General features: G+C 33.0%; 1 protein-coding gene across 1 annotated transcript in view; it reads right to left on the bottom strand.

Moving 5' to 3' along the window:
* LOC111001284 overlaps nt 1-15,604 on the bottom strand; it is a 101,055-nt gene that overhangs the window by 10,274 nt on the left and 75,177 nt on the right. Inside the window, exons 4-6 of the mRNA XM_045632201.1 lie at nt 5,652-5,753; nt 5,402-5,510; nt 2,539-2,650 (exon numbers count right to left, since the gene is read on the bottom strand). Of these exons, the coding sequence (XP_045488157.1) occupies nt 2,539-2,650; nt 5,402-5,510; nt 5,652-5,753 (323 nt within the window). The remainder of the gene's footprint in view (nt 1-2,538; nt 2,651-5,401; nt 5,511-5,651; nt 5,754-15,604) is intronic.

Raw genomic sequence — 15,604 nt, 5'->3', positions numbered from 1 at the left:
TCACTGTTTTGTTTCGTACACGTTTGTTTTATTTCAAGATATTTACACATAGTTAATGTTTTAATTAGGAAACGAGGAAAGGCATGGCGACGATTCATCTGCTGCTGCTTTTTAACACTCAATGAGGCACGAGAATACACAGATCTTTAAATCATCAATCGCTTTTATGAGCAGCATTCAACGCCTCGTGGTTTTTCGGATCGAAGACATGCCGATCCCACTAATCAGCAACTTCAATTATGAATTTCGTTGCTTCATAACAGAAAAAAAACAGCTCTGTCTAGTTCGGGATGGTCTCATTTAAGTGTGTTTGTCCTTTCCCATATAGACTAATGGAGGAATTAATTATCTACACTAATATTATAAAGAGGAAAACTTTGTTTGTTTGTAATGAATAAGCTCATAAACTACTGGACCGATTTTAAAAGTTCTTTCACCATTCGAAAGCTACGAGTAATATAGGCTATATTTAATTTTGAACAAAAATAGGGTTCCGTAAGATATTAGAGTTTTTCGTACACAAGGTGTAAAAAATAAAACAAAAAATAAAACAAGGGGTTAGCATAGCAAAATGTTCCATGTTGGCATGTACTAAAAAGGTAGGCTAGGCATTAAGGAGAAACGAAGTTCGCGGAAGCAGCTAGTAAAACATAAAAAGATAAAAATCTTTACAAAATCACAAGCTGTGTCCAGTGGCTTCCGTTAACGTACCATGTGACTGATCTGACGCTAATTACGATCCCACCTTTGGATCTGAGTCTTATATAAATTAATATCGTAATTATATATCGTATTAATATAAGATATTGCAGGTAGGTTGCGTACCGCACGCTCGTTCAAAATTTGTATTACGTTTTACCATTTTAACAAGGTAAGTTTTCCCGTGATAATAGTGTAACTGCCAGGAAAACATGTTCACATTTCTAAGAAGCAATATTATTAAACAATTTCCACTTTATTGTACTCTGAGGAACTACTTTAATATTTATAGGGAAAATAACTTACAATATATAAAACTATAGTAAATTAAGGATATATTTGTCCTTATTATGATGAAATTGCATCAGCTTGATGGCTAAAATTAATCCAAAGTCCACTTCATAAGACACTTTCTTTTGCGAATTAGCGGAACTGTGGATGATCACTTTGAGATATGGTTTAACAAAAGAGTATCATCCTCTCTAAAAGGCCGTCAACACATCCAGGTCAGGATAAGACCTAGGTTTTTAATTTTAAACAGCGATATTCGTGACTCAAGCAAACACAATATTTCCTTATAGAATCAAAGACAATATTTTTATTAATTAATGATGAAAAATGCTCAAGATAGAGACAGGTGGAGCCGGTTGGAGGAATCCTTTACTTTGAACGAGGTCACAGGCATACAATTTTAAGTGCCTGTATCTTTTGTAAAGATGGATGAATGTTTCTAGTAACTTATTATTAATATTATCATACACTTTTAAAATAAAATATTAATTAATTTTAGATAAAATATATCTTTACGTAATGATTATGGAAATAAAAAAATATCTACTTATACCGCTACAAAAATTACAAACAACTTTTTAATAGTTCAAGAGTACACCACTTAAAAATGTATCCAGTAAAACAATTCACTATGAGCGTCGAACCGCAAAATGGTGAACTAAAATTTTACGGAAAAAATAAAGTTTTACGGCCACTCTCCGTGAGGGCTGTGTGCGTTTTATTTTCATTTTCGCGGTGAAATTTGTTTTATGTAAGAACTGGATATGTATGAAGGTCGTAATGAATTTTTTTACAGGTTATTCACCGACGTTGAGTTGACTAAGTAGTTTCAGTGTGCTACTCTTATCCTGGGATCGTAGGTGTGTACCAATAGATTTTCTGTCTTGTGCGCATTAACACTCGCTCGTACAGTGAAGGAAAACATCGTGATGTTGATTTACTTGCCCATTTAAAATGATCAAGGAACGGATACAGAAATCTGAGGCCTAGACATAAAGGTTTTAGCGTACGTATGTACGGATGTTGAGGACTTGTTTGAACGTAGTTTATGTACATATTTAATATCATAAATTATTAATTTCTATAGACCCAGACATGTCTTTGATTAATCGAAAAAATAAAATAGTCAAATCTGTACGAAAAGTCTTCCACTGAAGTTTTGTACACTTGCATTTCAAACTTATAATTAAAATGTAATTTATTCATTTAGGTACAATTTGTAGTCGTATGTATGTCAAATTTACGCCATCTAAAAATCTTATAGCGGCATTTGTGCCCACTCATTGTTATCATAATATTATGGTTTCCTTGATGAAAAGTTTTGGAATTTTGTTATTATTTTGTTATTAGCCTACAAACGAGTGTTAAATCGATCACAAAGAAAGATCCATTGTTACACAGTCGTGATTCGAACTCACTAACCTTGAGCCAACATTTTTCTAATAATTACAGTTAAAACGTTAAAAATAAAGACAATTGACAAAGGAAATGTAATAGAAAAGTGGTAGTTTTAGTCTGGTAAAAAGGGAGTTATTTATAATTTCTTACCAGAACACAAAGGCTGGTGCTTCTGTAGTTTGCACAACGGAGCACTGAAGCCTTAAAGTTGAACCAGGCTTGAGGTACTTCTCAGTTGGGCCAGATATTTGAGCGCGGGCCTCTGAAAAGTATACATTTGTTAATACTTGGAAAAACTCATTGATTTAATTTTGCTTAATAATTGTTAAATACAATTTATTGGCAAATTAAACTATCCATTTGATGAATAATTTTGATATTATATATGACGGAGTGAGTAGTGGCGAGGAGCGAAGAATATTTCTGTCAGCAGTAGTCATTAGAGTTAGTATTTGAAATTATGTTAAGTAACTTTGAATACTATGAAGTCATAATTATGACCGACGATTGAAGAGTTGTTTTGAAATAAGCAATTCGTATTAACGGTTTGCACACGTTTGACTTTGACGTTAGTAAATAATAATGACAATGACATCTGACACTAACACCATTGCTTCAACATAACTAATAAAGACTATTAAATTACTACAGATGAATATATATATATATATATATATATATATATATATATATATATATATATATATTCATGAACTAGTCTGTTTATTTGTAGAACTTAATTTCCTGTATGTGTGACTGTTGTTTCTGCTACTGAATAAACATACACTCATGTTTTATACATATTTTACTTAATTTTCTTAGAGACCCCATATCTCTACACAACGCCATGGGATCATGCCGCGTGGAAGGTAACTAGTCGTTGACGATTCGAATCGCTCTTCGTTGAAAACAAGTATGCTCAATGTACGCATAAGTGTTTGAATCTCTGAGCAATTTACCCGCAGCCTGAACATTTGCCATGACTAGTCAGGTTATTGCAACCCCAATAATATGTCTGCTTATATATATTCTAAAGATTAATTATGACGCTAGTGTTCGTTACGGTACGGTATAAAAATTTATGAATTTTCAAAGTTAAAATTCACTTGGAAGTTATGTCATATACATGGCACCTGGTAAGCCGACCTGAAACCTTTTTTGCGAGATAGAATCGAATTGAGTCGTCAGTAACTGAAGGCTATTTTCAACTTTGACATACTGTCCTTCGAATATGAACGTTGTACATCTAAACCAATTTCTGGTTGAAGTTTCCTTTTAATTGCAATTGAATTCTGATACTTTGTAAGCATTTTATTTTTACGGATTTCATGGGTTATGTGTTTCTTCTTCTTTTTTGTTTTTTATTTTTTTACTATTGTCCTTATAACTGTTGGTTTTGCCTTTGAATTTGTATTTTTATACTTACCTTATTTAATTTATTTTTTCTCACAATGGTTGCCTGGATGAGATCGTTCGAGAGCAAAAAGGCCGTTAGTTACCCTCATTTAATAATGTTAATTGGACAATTTTTCTGTATAAATCTAATTAATAAATAAATATTTAAATCCTGTACGGCGTGTGGTCTTATTGTCTTGATACGACGTCGAGAAAATACTAATGTCTTTTATTATCTCCTGTCTGTATTTAGATTACTACATTTTATGTTTGTATATTTAGTTTTTAATTTATAAAATATTTTAAGTTTATTTTCTTAGTATCCACATACTGCATTATTACAACTTTAAATATTCAAACTTTACATATGTGATTAAACTACCAAATACGTTGTGTATAGTACCAACCTTGACATCTTAACTGCCCTTTGATAATAAAATATCTCTCAAGTTTCTTTGACAAGTGGATAATAACAGGGCCCAACACTAAAGCCGCGTAAAGAACCCTTATAAAATAAAAAATTCAAACCTAAAGCGGAACGACTTAACCCAAAAATAATTAAAAGCCGTGTGAATATAAATTAAACCATTGCTTTCATGTTTTTTGGAGCAAATATTTTTCTAAATTACCATTACAATTTCAAAGCTCTCAAGAACTTTGTGACATTTTCGTGTAGCTTATATTAATGTTAGCATTGTTTTAGTATAAGAGTAATTATAGTTCCGTTATTAACCCTTTTTGACTTGTGTGGAATTGTTAGTGAAATAGGTTTAAAAAATACAATCTTTGAAATCAGGAATTATGTTGAATGTATGTTTTTTTTAATATCTTATATCTTATCTAAATAATTTGCTTATCATAATACTTAAATTATATATATTTTTATAATTATTAAACAAATTCCGTTACTTCATAATTAAATTTTAACTAGGCAGACATCATCCTATTTGTCCGGAATACTTACTTCAAGCTTTGATATCAGTTTTCCTTTAGTTTTTATACTTTAATTTTATTATCTTCGTGTATGTCCCTCTATATGCTTTCACATTAAATATTCTATATTATTTTTCTTTACCAATGTATCAGTGTTCCGAGCGTTGGCAAGCTTTTAATAAATATACTACCACCTGCATGGTCTCCTGACGAAACCATAATATTCTTTGTCGGCTTTAAAATAACAATTAATATTTGGTAATTTGGGTAAAGTAAATGAAATATTATAAAGTTATTATGTTCGGATGTCACGTATACATACAAATATAACATGAATATGGGCTCCGCCTGAAACTAAATACAGCCTTATTGTTGAACGAATACAGAATAAATTTACACGATTCCTTTATTAAAATTAATTGAATAGGGATAGACGATCCCTACTGTTCTTTAATGTACCCAACATTAGTTGTCTTCTAATTTTACATTTACTGCCAGATCGAGGGCATAGAACGGAAAAGAAGAACTGGCAATAAACTCTCCGCCACTCTTTATAATCGCCAAGTTTTTTCGTAGATTATATATCATTAAACTAATAGCTCATGATTAATTAAACATCTTTGTTGACGTACTTTTGACTACATTACGTATATGAATAAAGTTATTTAGAGTGTTATATACTAACCTACTACATCCAAGTGTAGAAATATGCTGGTAGGCGGATGCGAAGAAACTTGGCACTCGTATATACCTGCATCGCGACTTTGCACGAACCGAACCTTCAGTGTCCAATCCTGAAAACATAATATCATTGAATTCTCTGTTTATCTTTGTCAACAGATTTCTTCTAAACTATACCTAGGTGAAATTATCTGTATACATTACAGATTAGTTCAGTTTATTAGACAGTTCTGAAACGAAAGTTTTAAGTTTACCTCTGAATGTTGTAAATGTATTGCTTGAAATCGTTGATCTGAACTGTATGTGGTCAAACCAACTGTCAGCAAGTGGTAGTCTTTTCTCCGTATCCATGACACCTGGAACAAGAAAAATATAGAATTTTTATTACAAATCACCCATTTACCAGTTTTATACGCCAATATTTTATAAACATGTTCTAAACGATTCATAATAAGCTCTTTCTTACAAAAATATAATTATTTATGTTAATTATTCTGTACAGTTACACGTATTAGTACAATGGTCAGTATAGAATAAGAAAACTTTACAAAATTATCGTTGCGTATTGTAATAAGAGTGTTAAACTGGTGACTTCGAAATCTCTGGCTGTGAACCAATGGACTTTCTTTCCATGTGCGCATTTAACATTTGCTCGAACAAAGAATGATCGATGAAGAAAATGCTTTGCCTTATATCCAAAAAGTTGACGGCGTGTGTCAGTAGGCTGATCACGTACTTGTCTATTAGATTGACAAATGATCATGAAACAGATACAGAAATCTGAGGCCCAGTCCTAAAAAGGTATAAGCACCACTGATTAATTTTATATTGCAATAAACTTTGTTTTATGAGAAAAAATGTATTGCATTTTTTTAATTTTGGGTTACACAATATTCAAGATACACTAATACATTAAAAATGGGGCAATACCTATCTATTTTTTATTATCTACTATATTTTATTATTTATCTAACAAGCACAAGGGAAGCCGTTGGTTACTACTAGTGTTATATCAGCTAAATCTCAGTTAACTCCGAGACATTTACGGTTCTATAAACAAGGATATAACATATCCTGCACACATTTCTTAATAAACGCAACACTGTACTGCTCTTAGCTGAAAAGACAAATTGTGCCGAAGAGCTATAATGTTAGTCTAAGGGTCTGTTTCACAATGTATGGATAAAGTACCAAATAGCTATGCAACACATAAATTATTCGGAAGATAAAGGTTCCGAATTAGAAACTTCTCGTTTCATGACGAATAGTGCAATATGACAGTCGTGAAACGCATCATTGGTCCTACCAATAAGTAATAAATAGCTTATTTGGGACTTATACGGACATTGCGAAACAGGCCCTTAGTATTGTTATTTGTGTGTTTATGTGTCATTTGTTTAAGTAAAAATTGGTTGTTTGTAACGTCGGTTTACTGACGATAGTTGAACGTGACAACGTCATAAGAGGGTACTGATGGAATAGTTGCATTTTTCAAAAGACAATTTAATTTTATTTGTCAGGTAGACATTTTGTATGGATTATGAGAAGGAGATGAATGAAAAGCACAATTGAATTATATTATATATAATATGATTTAGATTTGTACGCATAATTACAATTATGTCATTTTTTAACGAACGAACGCTGCCAAACGTTGAGGCCGATTAGATTAAAAAGGCACAAAGGAAGCCGTTGGTTAATACTAGTGTTATATCAACTGAATCTCAGTTAACTGCAAAATCAAAATAAAAAAAAAAATTTAGGAAACCAGCACTGAAGATGTTGTCTAGAGATGGACTTCAGGTTATTAAATATTCTTTAGTTAACTGTATAGTAAGAAATTAACAAATAAAATTACTAAAAATAACCAAATTAAATTACACGAAATTAACCACAAATTCAACAACAATAGTAACGTCCTATATCTAGTGCGAGCGTCGAAGAAGTGCGCCCGACCATACAGCGCGCCGTGCTTATATAGCCTGAAAACCAGTTTAGTCCAGTATTCCCCGCTGCTACACTCCACTTGACTTTTTTACAGCTTATTCGGCCTCTCCTGACGACGGTGCGTCCTCGCCCGTGTGATGATAGGCAGGTTGGCATGTTGAAACTTGACCTGCTGATGACTCTTGTATCGCGTGCGGTGGTTGTGGTGAAGGACTATCGTCATCATCAGCGCCACCTAAAAATTACATCATTTTTGTTTTTATAACGTTAAATTAACATAACTTCATCGAAAGTAAGAGCGCATCCATTACTTTTCGACACAACATGAGCATCCATTAAATAATTTTTTTTTTATACATAGCAAGAGCGTCTCCATTGCTTTCAACAGTAAGAGCGACTCCATTACTGTACATCACACTAAGCAAGAGCGACTCCATTGCTTTAACAGTAAGAGCGACTCCATTACTGTACATCACACTAAGCAAGAGCGAATCCATTGCTATTGATAGTAAGAGCGACTCCATTACTATCACACAAGACTCCCGCAGGTCTTTACCAAAATAGGTACTACCGATATGATAAGCAGTTCTAATAAAATGACAGTTTTCACAAACATTTATCAACATACATAAGTTTTGAAAAGGCAAGTAAAAATTACTTACTCTCAAAGAATGCGGCACACACATCAGGGGTCCATTCCCCGCGCCAGGGCAACATGTATTCCACGGCAGCTTTACCATAAGAACCAGCGACTAATTTTAGTTCATATCTGTCCTGCGACAACGTCGCTAAAACCACATATGGTCCGCGCATACAGGAGTCTAGCTTACCAACAGCTTGGCACAAATACAAAATCGCCGCCATTGAAATGCACACCCTTGCGAGTCAACCTCGCAATGCACGATGTCTTCATATCTTGACCATTGCTAATGACTCGGCATAGATACTCGATCTCCGTAGTCTGGTAGTTACATTTTTTTTTTAAATTAATGGAAAAGCCTGTCTGGGTCCCTTACCCTTACCCCCATCTCTGACACATCATGTAATGTACCTAAACCCTCTTCTATTGTTTTACTAGGTAATAATACGTCATATACACAATTACAACACACAAGGGCTCTGCCTGAATCTATGTAAAATCGTAACGTATTTGATATAATTCGTTGATATACAACCTGTGCATTGCCTAATTCTTATGGCATCTTTATGTACTCATAGTGACCCTCAGGTGTTACGAATCTCGGAGTGGTGTCGATGTTTTTTATTTAATTTTATCTGGTGAAAGCCAGTAGCCATATCAAGGTAAATATAATAGGTAGCTTTACCTAGCCAAACAATATGGTCCTCAATTAACGGAAGCGGGTATTTTAAGTGTCTTTGAGTTTTAAGTTTAAAGTCGACACAAAGCCTATCTGAATCGCTTTTTTTCTTTACAAATCTCTATCTCTAATTATTTATTGATTTAACACATCTTTAATGGTATCTCTAACGCGTAATTTTTCATCATACGACATTTTATAAGGGCGGTAAACTATAACTAATTTAGCCTACCGCTCGACTCGGAACGCTGTCGAACAAAACAGTCCTCCGTTTTATGTCCTACCTTCTTTCAAAATGTGCAAATAATTTCGATATTAGAAAACTGCCTTTTATCTAAACTTGAATTGTTTGTAGATTGAGTCTCTGGTGCGGTTTCATACTTAGTTTTTTTAGGACACAAAATTTGTATATGACCAATTTCCCTATATGAATCATGAACAGTTAATATTAGACTGAAAATTATCTCGTTTTCAGAAATTATCTCGCAAATTTGGCCTTTTAACGTGATTTTGTATTATAGAGCGCGGTTCTAGGGGCTTGGTATATAATGAGAGGAATTTAACTAAGCCTTCCGATGATAAATTAGCACAAGTCGCGGCGGCGCGAACTTGTGGGTCCTTAATACCCCAAATAACTACTGCGACAATTAACTCTTCACTCATTCCTCGTACAACACGCAATACGTGAGATAACTATCAGAGTCTGTTGTCATTACGTCGAATAAAATATTTGCTAAGTCTACTCGCTACGGAAAAAGCTATTTAAATTCTCTCAACTATGATCATTACTAAGCCACTCATTTAGCCACACTTTAGCATCCCCTTTCAAACAATATCCAATCAGAGATACACACTCACGGTCATCCCAATAATTAGACAACCGCGCAGTCTTCCTGCTCACACCATATATCGAAATATTTGAAAGACGGATCAAAATTAGAAATATAAATGGAGTTAGATCTTACCAGAATTGTGCTCAACGCACTTACTAGTTTGTCGGTCACCTGATTAAGTACCAGATCAGTGCTTGACTCGCATGCGCTGCTTGAACTTGGCACCGGAGCGTTCTCAGTACCATTGTGCGAACCGTCAGTACCAGGTGGTAACGAGTGTCACTTAAGGAAGAAAGCAGCAAATCCGATGGTGTTGCGCATGTCGGTGCAAAGGGCCGATCCCCTCGCGGTGGTGTTGCTGAGCACAGTTGTGGTGACACCACTGGTGGACATAGCTCAGTCGCTTGCGTCGGTTGACGGTTTAATATCGACTGTAACGTTTCTTCAAGCCCAGAGACGGGCACACCGTCTTTTTTTTACGTGTTCACCGCCTACCCTCCATTATTTTTATTAAACGTATATCACTCGCGTTTCAAACTGACTAAAATAAAACCACGTGGGCGTTAATTTAAACTAATCAGAAATGAGAACGAATCCCACTACTGAAGTAAGAAATTAACAAATAAAATTACTAAAAATAACCAAATTAAATTACACGAAATTAACCACAAATTCAACAACAATAGTAACGTCCTATATCTAGTGCGAGCGTCGAAGAAGTGCGCCCGACCATACAGCGCGCCGTGCTTATATAGCCTGAAAACCAGTTTAGTCCAGTATTCCCCGCTGCTACACTCCACTTGACTTTTTTACAGCTTATTGTATGTATTTATTCAATCTGTTTTCTGTTTCTGTACCAGAATGCACAAATAAAATGAAATGTTTAACACTCTTAACATATTAGATCGGAGCAAAACTTACTTTCCTTAACAAAGAGATATCGAAAAAAAAATCTTACTTGTGAGTAAAATAAATAAGTGTATAACGCGGTTCTAGTAATACCATGTTTAATCTTCCATAAATATTTGAGTATGCGGAGAATTTCGCAAAAGCAAAAACGACACCTGTGAAATGTACGTGACATTATAATTTTCATTAGACTGAAATAAAGAAATATGTTCTGAAAAATATATTTTATTTTCACTGACGGGGATATTTAACAGGTGACATAAAAAGGCACTGAACTGTAATTTATTCGCATCACGGTACTTTTGTTAGGACACGTCAAGGCATCTATAAAAATAGATATGGTAGAACAAAAATGGTATGTTCAATTTTGCATTCCAAAGGAAAATAGCTCGAGGCAAACACTCATTTGCCAATGAATGCGCTTTGGGGATGTTTTTAGAATTTAGACCAGTGTTCCCCAACCTGCTTTGTGCCATCTAACTTAGCCTAATTAAAACTCTTATAGATGTACCCCTCCGTATGTAACATATAAATTTATATATTTAAAAAAAAGCGTACGTACACATGTCAGAAGTGAAACTTCTTTGTAAATTGTTTATTACTACCCCAATAGATGATCATGTACTAGTTTATCATCACTCCATGTGTTTGTATATCTATATTTACTATAGCAGATTGCTCCATTAAATAGATCTTATGGAGTTTTAATTTAATTCATAGCACTGAAATTGATGGTGGTATTGGATCGCAGTGGGAGGGTCGTAAATTTACCAAAATAAATATCTTTTCAAACTCCTCATCAATTTTCAAAAAGTTAGCAGCTCAACTAATTAGTAATTAGGATTTTATCAGGGATATTCCATGAATTTTATTTGATTAATTTTGTAATTTTTCCTCTTCGAGCCGGATATGTATTTATATTTTATTTTTTCTGTACCCTAGGTTGTTTTTATTATTTTTTTCATTGAAGTATTATCAATAAATACTAATAATGCGCCCTCTACGCCCTTGTATTGCGAACTGTCAATGACTGATTTATTAGTAAATGTAAATTTACAATCAATTTAACATCTTTTCTGATGACGTTTATAAGTGTACCTACTTGGTTATGACTTTTAACTCAACATAACTTTATATTGTTATGTTTAATAGGTGAAAACAGAACATACTATGCGGATAATGTTGGTTAAGTTATTATATTAGATTATTTTTTTAATATCTATTGAAATAGTTTAGTTATTATTGTACATAAACTTTTTCTTCTTATTCCATATATTCGAACACCTAAACGGAATCTGTCAGATTTTATTGGTGCCTCTCCATTACTGTAAAGCCTCTTGTCCTCCGCCAGATGCAGCAACTCTTCCGCTGTCCAATACCCGTCCATTTCCGTTGTGAAGACTTAATTTTTCTACAAACACACCGTTTTAATTATAATTATTTGAAGGAGATGGTGCTGAGCTGTTATACGCAACTTTCCGTTGGGGTTAATCAAGTTTAATTTTGTGTAATTTTTTTATTATTATTCCTTGTAACGTTTAAATCGAAATTACCAAGTTTTAAATTACGGTTTTATAAAAACGGCGGTCGTGTCATAGCTAATTAGAGAAATGAGGGTAATTTGAAATTAAGGCATTTTGTAAATGTTCGGGACGTGTTTTGGTTATTGTTACAGATTATTTAGATATACACAGGGAATATGGATGTAACCTAGAAACGTAGAAAGATTAGATTGGAGTTAAATTAAAGGAAACTTTTCTGTAGATATTAATTAAATTTCATGTATATATTTTTAAAGAAATGTTAGGATTCCATATATTTTCTTTTTAAAATACTAACGTGGTTCAAATTGCCTCATTTGGGACTGTGAGTCGGAGAGGTTTAGTGGTTCACGAGTTCCACACTCTGTGCTGAACTGAGTTGAACTGAACACAGATTTTTGTGTTATTGGTCACAGATAGAACTTAAGAAGTACAATGTAAAGGCGGGAGTGACTTGGGTTTAAACCTACGTAGAGTATATTTCGCGCTAGCGTCGAGACTTAGATTGAGAAACGAGATTTCTCACACTGAATCATACACTATATACCAACTTTCTTCGCTCTGATATTTAGAACTGTATCAATTATAAATTTTGACCGTGTTGCAAGGTCACGAATTTATATAACTTTGCTCATATTATTTTTATAGAATCGGGGGCAAACGGGCAGGAGGTTCATCTGATGTTAAATGATAACCGCCCATGGACAAGCAATACGAATTATGAGAAGGTTCGAGTGTGTGTTGCCGGCGTTGCTTAAATTTATGAATGAAAAAATTTCACTATGTTACTATTAGCACTTATAACTGGATCCCTTTTAGTGTTTTTAAGATATTATAACTTAGTCTTTGTATTTATAACACTGTAATACCATATATATTTGTGTTTTGTTCAAAATTATTAATAATTGTATAAGATATTATAACTTAGTCTTTGTATTTATAACACTGTAATACCATATATATTTGTGTTTTGTTCAAAGTTTAATAATTGTATATAATAGAAGGACAATATATTGATGTACATTTCACGAACACTGCTCAAACATATAACTAATTACAAATCCTTTCAATACTTGCATGTTAATCAACTCATTATAAATTAAGATTTGTTCTTAAAACAAGAAATGCATAATGTATGTATGCATATTATAGCAAAGGGCGGATTAAGATATATAATTTAGTAAAGTTTAAAACTTTTTTGTTTGTACTAAAATGTAAAAAAAAAATTTGTGAATTAAAGGCTGACAGAGGGTCTATTACTAGATACGTTCTTATGCCCCATGACTTATGGCAAAAGGGTTTAACTTTAATGTTTTAGAAACCGATTTATTAACGACTGATATAGAAAAGTATAAAACAGTGAAATACCTTTCTTGAAACAAATTTTTCCTAAATGATTTAAGTAACTATTAATGGACGACTCTCCGTTACAAGTTGGTTTTTGTGAATATTTTCTTATTTTTAATATGATTTTACGTATGTGTTTTATCAAGTGATGTTACTAAAATATTTATATTACAATTTATTTTGTTTAATTTCAGTTTCCAAGAATGTTTTACCAAAAATTATTTTTCGCTTGTAAAAGTTGTGAGGTGTCTCTATACTTTAATTATTTTTAGCTTATTAAGACTACCAGAATAAAATTTTAGTAGTAAACTTAACAATAACGCCGTAGACGTTTCTATTTATTTATTCTACTACATTATTCTACCTTAACAGTTACTACTAATTCGATAGAACGTCAAAATAATTATTCTTCATAAAAAACATTAAAAAATGTATATTATGTTGTGCGGTTTATATTTAGTGTAAAATGCTGTGTACATAATTACACATAATTGGATTTCAGGTTTTCAGATGTTGTTTAGTGTCGAAAACTGTATGTATCTAATCAATCTGTTTTCTGTTTCTTTACCTAAATGTAAAAAAATAAAAAAACTAACAATATAGGAAGCAACTCTTGTGAACTCAGCTAGTGTACAAACAAATAGGTCTACCTCAATGGAAATTTTGTTAATTTTTTTTATCGCTCGGGTGAGTGCTTACCAAGTTGTGCGCGCGGTACATCCAAAAGTTTTTTTTTTTTTTTTATAGAACAGGGGGCAAACGGGCAGGAGGCTCACCTGATGTTAAGTGATACCGCCGCCCATGGACACCCTCAATGCCAGAAGGCTCGCGAGTGCGTTGCCGGCCTTTTAAGTTTAGACGGAAGCCACATGTTTCTAGTTGGTACCCGTAGATCCAGTCTCCATTATATCCAGATTATGAACCCGACCCGCAAATATCTTAAATAGTAACGGTAGAATTACGCATTTGAACGTCTGAAAATAGGATTTATACTTTTAAACACGATTAAAATATCCTTAATGGCCCTTAAAATTGTTACCAAGCAAAAATAATAAAAACCTTTAAATACCCTTGTTATAAACTTCCCCAAATAAAATTAAGCGTAGAACATAATTTCTGAGGTGTAAAAAGCTATGCTTTAATTAACTAAGCCGAGAGTTTATTACCATCGGATTTTGTACCTTAAATTAACGCATTTAGATTTGAAATTGAATGAATAATAGGATTTTTTTATAATTCTTTGTGTAAATGATTGCTTATTACTGAACCTTGGGGGTAAAATGTCAATTTTGCTTTATTTATGCGCAAAGTTTGCGGTTTAAATGTTTCAAAGTTGAATTATTTGGTGGTAACATTGAAATAGTTGTTAAAGCTTTAATATATTACTTAAATATGTAATGGAATTAGTCTAAGCTTTTATGTTTGTATGTTTTGTGTGTTTTACATATATTATTTTTATGTATTAGTTATTTATAAATGTAATTTTTGTATCCGCTTTAGTACTACAACCGAGAACGAATAACTACTGTTTCCTTTCAAATATAATTTAAGCATTACCAGAAATTCTGCGAGCGGATTCTGTGGAGGACGCGAATATTCAACGGCGCCCGGAATATTGCTACGCTCTGTAATTAATTCAAAATGACCAAAATGCTAAATTTTTATGAAAGTATGTAAAGTGAAGGTAAATAAACAAAGAAAATAAATATACAATTTAAATAAAGAAAACTACTACACTATACTAGGAAATGTAAAATGTTAAGTAAATGTGAATGCATAAAGCTGCTGTAAGAAACACAATATAATATAACATAACAATATTAAAATAAAAATAAAAAATTGAATGAACAAAATAAATACAGCAAAAAAGGACCCTGATAAGCAAAAGTCAGGGGTGGGTTCGCAGCTCCATTAAAAAAAAAAAAAAAAAAAAAACTAGTAGGTAATTACCGTAATTATATTTGGATTAATTTAAATAAAAAACGTAATTTATTATTAAAAAAGTTAAATCGTGTCATTGAAACAGAACGATTATAATAGAATCACTCGTCGGCACCGCAGACGTTTTTCAATAATAAGAATAATAAAAACATTATTCATGCCAAATAGGTTATGACAAAATTCATCCATCGCTAATCCCCACACTAGGAAGCCCTGCACTGTGGGTAGGCAACTATGCAGTAGTTTATATATATATATATATGGAAATACAATATCGTTGTTGACCGGAAGGGCCTCGACAGCTCAAATTGGGCTGTTTTGGCATCCGTAGGTTGGCTAGAATGGGTTTTTTTCCGCTAAGGTGTCTCAA

The sequence above is a fragment of the Pieris rapae genome, chromosome 18, assembly GCF_905147795.1.
Source record: "Pieris rapae chromosome 18, ilPieRapa1.1, whole genome shotgun sequence".
Lineage (NCBI taxonomy): Eukaryota > Metazoa > Arthropoda > Insecta > Lepidoptera > Pieridae > Pieris > Pieris rapae.
The sequence above is the reverse complement of the archived record's forward strand: the minus strand, read 5'-3'. Positions and strand labels throughout refer to the sequence as shown.